Consider the following 10,145-nt stretch of genomic DNA (forward strand, 5'->3'; position numbering starts at 1 on the left):
CCCGGACTGACCAATATCTGAGGGGACTTATGAGGTCCCTTCCATAAAGTCCAAAAATAGGGCAGATCCCTTCCTAGGATCACATCATAGGGAAGAGTATTAATAAGTCCCACCTCATGTTGCACCTGACCGCAAGGTGCTGTGATGGTGACTATCCCCGTGGGATAGTCTCGGCAGTCCCCATGTATGCAAACCACCCCCACGGTACGTCCTGTGGCCTTTACTTTAGCCCTTAGGGTTGATCGCACAAGGGTCACTAAGCTTCCGGAATCCAACAAGCCTGTAACCGGACATCCATTCACCTGAATTTGGCACAAGTGGGGCTCAGTCTCTGGGTAGACCAGGTCAGCGGTACACACCACCTGAGCATACATTGAACCCCGCCGGGTAACCCCACAATCCATGGGCTCCGGGGTGAGTGGACACTGGGCTTCCATATGTCCCACCCGCTGGCACCGCCAACATCTAATAGGGAAGCACACCCCCTTGACGAGTTGTCGTTTAGGGTACGTAGTTTTCCGGACCTCAGGGACGGAGGGTGTGGTTTCAGACGGGACGGTAGCGGACTCCCGCACCGGTGTCAGCGGTGGGTCCTTGGCCCTAGGCTTAGAGGGACCGGACCGACGGGCGGTACGCAAAGTCTCAGTGTCCCGTATCAAGTCCTGCGTAGCCACATGCCGCTCTACCAAGGACACTAATTGGTCCAGGGTACTCGGGTCACCCTGTCCGACCCACCGTTGAACGGTGACGGGTAAAGTGCGCACAAAACGATCCACTACTACCCTTTCCACCATTTGCGCCGGGCTCAGAGTGTCAGGCTGCAACCACTTTTTTACAAGATGCAACAAGTCATAGGCCTGGGAGCGTACGGGTTTGGCTTCCTCAAAGAACCACTGATTTACCCGCTGAGCCCGTACATAGGTATTCACCCCCAACCGAGCCAGTATTTCGGCTTTCAGGGTCACATAGTCAATGGCGTCCTCGGTACAGAGGTCCAGGTACGCTTTTTGGGGTTCCCCCGTCAGATAGGGCGACAATACCTCAGCCCACTGCGGGGTCGGCAGCTTTTCCCGCTCGGCCACCCGCTCAAACACCGCCAGGAACGCTTCCACATCATCACCCGGGGTCATCTTTTGCAACGCTTGTCTCACCGCTTTCCGGACGCTGCCGTCGTCATCCGGTCCCGGGGTTGTTGCTGCCGGTCTGGCACGGATCGACTTGGCCAGGAGAACCATCTGTTCTTGGTGCCTTTTTTCCTGCAATTGCAAGGCTTGCTGCTGACGTGCATTGGCCTGATCCATCTGTTCTTGGTGCACTTGCAAGGATTGCTGCTGACGTGCATTGGCCTGATCCATCTGTTCTTGGAATTTTTTTTCCTGCATTTGCAAGGATTGGAGCAGGTGTGCATTGGTTTGTAGCTGCTGTGCATTAGCCTGTTGCTGCTGTGCATTAGCCTGAGCCAAATGCTTTAGTATGTCCTCCATGGCGTCGCCGGGTTTGGGCTGTAGTATAGCCGCTCGAATCCAGGACATGCGCAGCTGGGTCACCAGGAATGGATGCTACACCTCACCGGCTGTCATGCCCGCCGATTCTCCACCATATGTGAGGTAGCGTCGTCGGCTGCGCTGCAGAAGACACGGGATCCAGGCACCAAGGTTCACAGCACACGGTTTATTCCAAAGAAAAAGTTCACAATAGTACATAGGTGCCTTTCCGGCAGAGAACTCAGGGAGATGTGATCACCCCCTCACACCCGGCACACCTGCCCTTGTTCCTGAATCTATTTATCCCTCCCTTCAGCCTGTAGGGAAAACAGCATTAACCCTATAGTGGATTATCATGGAGTGAGCACAACCGGGGCGAGACATACCGGCCGTCATAGATAACCCCGGTCACAGTCTCACAATATATATACACACACAGAGTCCAGTGGAGGTGCGGGCAGCTCTGGAGCGGTGCTGGGGACTGCTTGGGGCTGGGAGCGGCAGCGTTTGATCTCCTGCTCCCGCTCATATAATATGCACAGCCGCTGTCAATCAGAAGCATGGTGCTGGGGGAGCTGTGCATATTATCTGCCTGTGCTTACCTTTGATTGCACAGGATCCCCCCTCCCCCTGTGTTAGATATGGCCTCCCGTGCTGCTGCTGCCCATAGTAAAATAATAAACTCTTTACTCACCTCCTCCAGCGTCTGCCCGTCTCCCTCCTGCTGGCTGTGATTAGGCATGCAGAGATATCTCTCTCTGCTGTCCCGATCACATGACTTCCACTAGAACTAGGAAGTAGGAAATGCAGGAGACAGGAGGAGTTCAACCCCGAGGAGGAACACACACGAGACAGGACTGTGCTGTAGAAGGTAAAGAGTTTATTATACTATAAGCTGCAACATGGGGGCGATATGTAACAGAGGGTGATGTGTGCCTGCCACAGTGGCCCTGTCTGCCTGCCACAGTGGCCCTGTCTGCCTGCCACAATGGGCCTGTCTGCCTGCCACAATGGGCCTGTCTGCCTGCCACAGTGGGCCTGTCTGCCTGCCACAGTGGGCCTGTCTGCCTGCCACAGTGGGCCTGTCTGCCTGCCACAGTGGGCCTGTCTGCCTGCCACAATGGGCCTGTCTGCCTGCCACAGTGGGCCTGTCTGCTTGCCACAGTGGCCCTGTCTGCCTGCCACAGTGGCCCTGTCTGCCTGCCACAGTGGGCCTGTCTGCCTGCCACAGTGGGCCTGTCTGCCTGCCACAGTGGGCCTGTCTGCCTGCCACAGTGGGCCTGTCTGCCTGCCACAGTGGGCCTGTCTGCCTGCCACAATGGGCCTGTCTGCCTGCCACAGTGGGCCTGTCTGCTTGCCACAGTGGCCCTGTCTGCCTGCCACAGTGGCCCTGTCTGCCTGCCACAGTGGGCCTGTCTGCCTGCCACAGTGGGCCTGTCTGCCTGCCACAGTGGGCCTGTCTGCTTGCCACAGTGGCCCTGTCTGCCTGCCACAGTGGCCCTGTCTGCCTGCCACAGTGGCCCTGTCTGCCTGCACAGTGGCCCTGTCTGCCTGCCACAGTGGCCCTGTCTGCCTGCCACAATGGGCCTGTCTGCCTGCCACAGTGGGCCTGTCTGCTTGCCACAGTGGCCCTGTCTGCCTGCCACAGTGGCCCTGTCTGCCTGCACAGTGGCCCTGTCTGCCTGCCACAATGGGCCTGTCTGCCTGCCACAGTGGGCCTGTCTGCTTGCCACAGTGGCCCTGTCTGCCTGCCACAGTAGCCCTGTCTGCCTGCCACAGTAGCCCTGTCTGCCTGCCACAGTGGCCCTGTCTGCCTGCCACAGTGGCCCTGTCTGCCTGCCACAGTGGGCCTGTCTGCCTGCCACAGTGGGCCTGTCTGCCTGCCACAGTGGGCCTGTCTGCCTGCCACAGTGGGCCTGTCTGCCTGCCGCAGTGGGCCTGTCTGCCTGCCACAGTGGGCCTGTCTGCCTGCCACAGTGGGCCTGTCTGCCTGCCACAGTGGGCCTGTCTGCCTGCCACAGTGGCCCTGTCTTCCTGCCACAGTGGCCCTGTCTGCCTGCCACAATGGGCCTGTCTGCCTGCCACAGTGGGCCTGTCTGCTTGCCACAGTGGCCCTGTCTGCCTGCCACAGTGGCCCTGTCTGCCTGCCACAGTGGCCCTGTCTGCCTGCCACAGTGGCCCTGTCTGCCTGCACAGTGGCCCTGTCTGATTGCCACAGTGGCCCTGTCTGCCTGCCACAGTGGCCCTGTCTGCCTGCCACAGTGGGCCTGTCTGCCTGCCACAGTGGGCCTGTCTGCCTGCCACAGTGGGCCTGTCTGCCTGCCACAGTGGGCCTGTCTGCCTGCCACAGTGGGCCTGTCTGCCTGCCATAGAGGATGTGTGCCAGCCATAGGGGAAATGTGGCATCACTGGGGGACGTGTTCAATATAAGGTGGCCATATCCAGATTAAGGGGGCTAATTTTAGGATGAGGGGGCTATGAGGGACATATACCCTATATTATTTGTTAGACGGACACTAGCATTATAAGACGGACCCCATTTATTAAAAAATTCTCTATTCCTTCACCAAATTTGGGGGTGCGTCTTATAATCAGGTGTGTCTTATAAAGCGAAAAATACGGTATTTATTTTATAATAATTCTTAGCAAACTCCTTTTAAAGAAGGTATTGTGGCCACTTAAAGTAACATGCAGAATGATGTAAGAGAACAAAAGAATCAACACTCACCTGGCCAAGCAACTCTACGCACCCGATACTGTTGTTAGCTTGGTGTTTGCTCCTTGTGTACAGTTTCCTTTTGTGTATGCATGTGACAAATCTTAGTACACACATTTATTGCTTCTACATGATTTGACATTGTAAACTATGCGATTTTTTTTTTCTTTTCTTTGCAGTGATGTCATGAGCTTAGGAATCTCATTGGTTGGCCATCAAAAGAAGATAATGAGCAGTATTCAGACTATGAGAGCACAAATGATACATCTTCATGGAACCGGAATACAGGTGTGATAGACAGGCCTCCCTCATGAGGGAGGTAAGACTATGAGACAACAGCACTGGCCTTCACTACACAAGAACTGCTGCTAGAATCTGCTCAGTTAACTGAGTCCTCTCTACTACAGCGTTTTGCTGTAGATCAAAACCAACTAGATCCTCAAGCACCTACAGACTTGAACTCCTAAGTGCCACCAGACATTTCCCGAGAGAGAAATTGGTTCAGACTCACGTGGCAAGGATGACAGCAGTAATAACAAAGTACTACCTGAATACAGAACAAACAGAGCTCTCTAACCTCCTTTTTGCCCAATGGACTTTTTCAAATGTACTGTATATAATTCATTTTAAAAAAAAAAGAATATATTTGTTGGACAAAATCTCAAGATTATTGGTAAATACGGCAAAACTATTTTCCTTAAGCTGTGTTTTATGATATAATCTTATTTTTTAATGTGTTATTCTCCTTAGATTTGTTTTCTCGGAGAGGGTCAGTCGATATGTTTAATTGCACATTTATTAGGAGACTAATATCGTTAGCATGGTTAGAGTTATATTTTGAATGCTGTTATTCTGGCATTTGACTTAGATATTTATGTAGACATTGGCAAATGAACAGCAGGCAAGTAAAAACTCTACAGGTTAATAACTGCTTCTTTTTACATATTTTCTAAGGACTTGCTGAATACAAAGCAATAAATGGCACTCTGTGCGGCCATGGCACCTTTGATATAGAAAACAGTGAAAAATTTTAAGTCATGAAAAATTGCTAAAATTGAGAGTTATTTAATTCTCTGAAAAAACAGGGTCTCCTAACCTACATACTAGAAACTAGTACTGTAAAATACAAAGCCTTCCCTATGCGAATGTCAACTTCAATAAAAAAAAACACAAAAAAACAAACAAAAGACTCTCGTGGCATAGTCACTGTCTAAACCTTTCACTGCCTGCAAATAAGTGCAAGGTGACGGAGGAATCAACATTTTTTTGTACAATAGATTTGAAATAGCCAAAATATATTTTCTACAAGATCTTGTTGAATGCAATCCATGTTTGATTGTACGGTTTAGATTTTATATTTAGCTCTATATATCAGGGTGACAAGGGAAACTCTTTTGTTTACCATTCGAGAGATGGGCATCTTAGAGCAGAAAGTTAATACTTAAAACATATAGAATTGAGCTTTTATAAATAGGTATCTGATGAGCAGACGTTTGTTTGGTTTGGTTTTTTTTTCTCCTGTCAACCAGAAGCAATAATAAATTGTGTCTTTCTAGATATTCCCTTTGTGCATATCTTTAGAGTAAGAAATATATTTGTAAAATATGTTTAGATGGTGGACGACCCATCATGTAGAACAGATTCGGATTGTTTAAAGAAAGATCCCAGGGATCGATGAGAATTTGGTCTTCGATTATGTGGGCATCCACAGAATTGTAAATGTTTCAGTGTAAAGTGTGTAAATTTTATTTATACTGTCTTGTTTTGTATACACATTTCTCTGTAGTGAGCTCTGAATACATCGAAAATGCACTATATTTTTCTATTTTACTTGCAGAGATTCATAAAAACAGGTATTTCAATGCTACATAATGTATTTTATCATATAGGACCAAAGATGGCTGCAGAAAACACAAATGGATATACTCTTCTGCTTACTTTAAGTTACAGTCATTTTAATCTCTATACATTGTTATTTTATGATCTTTTATTTATTTGATTGTTAGAATAAAAAAAGTCATTTCTAAGATGTTTCATTAAATATAGTAAAGTACATTTACAATATTTCCATTTCATAGACACCCATTTGTAATCTTTGTAATAGACTGTAAATATATTTTTCGAACTATAGTGTAGTCTGCTGGAGGATTATTTGTGTTTCTTTTTTAAAGGACCACCCAGGATCAGTCTTTTATCTGAAAATCAAATATGATAGTATGAGGTATTTCTGCCCAGCAGGGTCAGTATTTCCAGGCAAGCGTGCTGTGATGGTGCCCAAAAGTCATTTTATGAAATCCTGATAGATGCAACAAAAAAGGTCTATATATTTTTGTAACAGATCTACAAAAGTGCCTTCAACAATTAGGATTCACGTGGCATGATGCTACAAAATAATAAAACCAACTCTACACTCTCGAATAGTCTAAGATGCAAAAATGATACAGCTCAGATCCAAGAATTTTACCAGCAACTGAAAATAAAAATAAAATATACCTTTTATTTCAAAATTAATAGCATGGATAAATTAATGAAGGCATAGAACTGACGAGTCTATACATTTCAGGCGAACGTGTCCTTTATTCATTTTGGATTAAAAGGTATATTTTATTTTTAAAGGACACGTTTGCCTGAAACGCGTAGACCCATCTGTTCTATGCCTTCATTAATTTATCTATGCTTTTAATTCTTGAATAAAAGGTATATTTTATTTTTATCTGCATTTGCTGGAAAATTTCTTTCTTGAATCTGAGCTTTATACAGTCATATGAAAAGGTTTGGGCACCCCTATTAATGTTTAACCTTTTTTCTTTATAACAATTTGGGTTTTTGCAACAGCTATTTCAGTTTCATATAGCTAATAACTGATGGACTCAGTAATAGTTCTGGATTGAAATGAGGTTTATTGTATGAACATAAAATGTGCAATCCACATTTATACAAAATTTGACCGGTGCAAAAGTATGGGCGTCCTTATCAATTTCTTGATTTGAACACTCCTAACTACTTTTTACTGACTTACTTAAGCACTAAATTGGTTTTGTAATCTCATTGAGCTTTGAACTTCATAGGCAGATGTATCCAATCATGAGAAAAGGTATTTAAGGTGGCCACTTGCAAGTTGTTCTCCTATTTGAATCTCCTATGAAGAGTGCATCATGGGCTCCTCAAGACCACTCTCAAATGATCTGAAAACAAAGATTATTCAACATAGTTGTTCAGGGGAAGGATACAAAAAGTTGTCTCAGAGATTTAAACTGTCAGTTTCCACTGTGAGGAACATAGTAAGGAAATGGAAGAACACAGGTACAGTTCTTGTTAAGCTCAGAAGTGGCAGGCCAAGAAAAGCACTTGCTGCCCACAGTAAAATTTGGTGGAGGTTCCATCATGCTTTGGGGCTGTGTGGCCAATGCCGGCACCGGGAATCTTGTTAAAGTTGAGGGTCGCATGGATTCAACTCAGTATCAGCAGATTCTTGACAATAATGTGCAAGAATCAGTGACGAAGTTGAAGTTACGCAGGGGATGGATATTTCAGCAAGTCAATGATCCAAAACACCGCTTCAAATCTACTCAGGCATTCATGCAGAGGAACAATTACAATGTTCTGGAATGGCCATCCCAGTCCCCAGACCTGAATATCATTGAACATCTGTGGGATGATTTGAAGCGTGTTGTCCATGCTCTGCGACCATCAAACTTAACTGAACTGGAATTGTCTTGTAAACAGGAATGGTCAAAAATACCTTCATCCAGGATCCAGGAACTCATTAAAAGCTACAGGAAGCGACTAGAGGCTGTTATTTTTGCAAAAGGAGGACCTACAAAATATTAATGTCACTTTTATGTTGAGGTGCCCATACTTTTGCATCGGTCAAATTTTGTTTAAATGCAGATTGCACATTTTCGGTTAGTACAATAAACCTCATTTCAATCCAGAAATATTACTGAGTCCATCAGTTATTAGATATATGAAACTGTAATAGCTGTTGCAAAAACCCAAATTGTTATAAAGAAAAAAGGTTAATATTAATAGGGGTGCCCAAACTTTTTCATATCACTGTAGATTGAATGGTATTCCATGCACCGCACCCCTATTACCATGTAATACTTTCAGTATATTCCTAGGTTATCTTCACAGTGAGTTTTTAGATGTTTGTTGGAGCAGTTCCTATTCTCCAATTAATTTATATGAGAAATTCCTTTGCTGTTCATATGATAAGTTTTTGGTTTTTTTAGTTTATGCCGGGTTGAAGGAAGAAAGTGCATGTCACTTCTTTGCATAGGATCCTGAAGGAAACCTCTCCGAGCTAGGCACTGTCCAATCAAAAGGTTTCAAAGAACACTTCAAGAAAAATCGCTTCCCAAACTGTTCTAAACTGCTTCATAACAAAAAAAAACTCCTCCCAAAACTCCCTAATACAGGAGTTTCGTAAAGAGATTTCTGCTTAAAACCTCTTGATTTTTTACCTGTTCAAAAAACTCAGTGTGTTGAAGATGGAAACTCAGTATGACGAAGATCAGTCACCACTCCTGACATATATTGGGAAATATTTTTATACCTCATTAAAAAAATTAGTACTGGAGCATTGTTTCTTAGAATTCTGTTGTATTCCTGTATTCAGTTATTTCATTATTAATATATGATTTTACTAAGACACATGTCAGGAGAGCTGACAAGTCCTCTTAAACTCCTCAGCGTCTTATGACGTACTACGTATGTCAGAAGTTGTCTCCCTGTGAGCCTGCATCATTCCCTGGAGATACAGGCAAATATTGGCTAATTAAATCAGCTTTCAACAGCCTTGGGTAGAGTGGCACTCAGCCAATGGCTATAAATCTGTTAAGTGCCACTGTCAACCTCAGACCTCAGCATTTAACATGTGCCTGCAGGGGGGCCTGCTGTTCTCTAGCCCTCATTGGTGCTCCCGTGGCGCAATCGTGGGATACTAATAAGTTATCATGATCGCCAGGGGTCAGCTGATGACCCCTCTGTCTGTCATCTCGGTGCACCCATGAAAACCAGCTGATGGCTGTCATTCATAAGAGACTGTGATTTCTTCCATATACAGCAATGCTGTGTCATTGCTGTATATAGAACAAGTGATTAGACTATTGCAGGTTCAAGTCTACTAAGGGGACTATTCAATACATTGCAAAGTAGTAAAAAAAAAAAGTTTTAAAAATATGGAAATAAATTAAAAGTTCAAGTCACCCCCTTTTACCAAAGTAAAAATTAAGTAATAAGTAAAAAATGAAAAAAAAACAACACGATTGGTATCACTACATTGGTAAAAGTCTGATCTAGCAAAATATAAAATAAATTAATCCGATCAGTAAAAAGTGTAATGAGAAAAAATCAAAACGCCAGAATTGCTGCCTTTCTTCTCCGTGACAACAGAAAAAGGGTAATAACAGGCAATCAACACATTGTATATACTCTCAAAATAATATCAATAAAAACAACATCTCGGGATACAAGAAAAAAGCCCTTACACAGACCCAGGTCCCAAAAATTGAAAATGTTACTGTTCTCGAAAAGTGACACAAGAAAAAAAGTTTTTTTCAAATTTCTAAAAAAAAAATTTCACCACTTAAATAAAACAAAAACTTTACATGTTTGGTATCTATGTAATCATACTGACCTGGAGAATCATAGTGCCTGGTAAGTTTTATGGTAAAGTGAGTGCTGTAAATAAAAAAACATTTTTTTTTTACTTTTTTTTGCTACTTTTCACATTAGGACGATTTTGTTTCTGCTTACCATTACATCGTATGATAAAATGGATGGAGTATTTTAAAAGTAAAACTCATCCAGCAACAAATAATCATTCACTCTGCTATATCAACTGAAAAATAAAGAAAGTTATGGCTCTTGGAATAGGGAAGGAGAAAACAAAAAAGGAAAAAATGGAAAATCATCCATTCCTTAAGGGGTTAAAGTATACT

General features: G+C 44.3%; 1 protein-coding gene across 4 annotated transcripts in view; it reads left to right on the plus strand.

Annotated features, from left to right (window-relative positions):
• Positions 1-6,241, plus strand: part of EPHA7 (EPH receptor A7) — a 307,010-nt gene extending 300,769 nt beyond the window's left edge. For all 4 annotated transcript variants that reach the window (XM_075340120.1, XM_075340121.1, XM_075340118.1 and 1 more), the window contains one exon: positions 4,380-6,241. In XM_075340120.1, coding sequence (XP_075196235.1) covers positions 4,380-4,494 — 115 coding nt within the window. In that variant the 3' untranslated portion in view covers positions 4,495-6,241. The remainder of the gene's footprint in view (positions 1-4,379) is intronic.
• The last annotated feature ends 3,904 nt before the right edge of the window (positions 6,242-10,145 follow it).

This window comes from Anomaloglossus baeobatrachus, chromosome 3 (assembly GCF_048569485.1).
Source record: "Anomaloglossus baeobatrachus isolate aAnoBae1 chromosome 3, aAnoBae1.hap1, whole genome shotgun sequence".
Classification (NCBI taxonomy): domain Eukaryota; kingdom Metazoa; phylum Chordata; class Amphibia; order Anura; family Aromobatidae; genus Anomaloglossus; species Anomaloglossus baeobatrachus.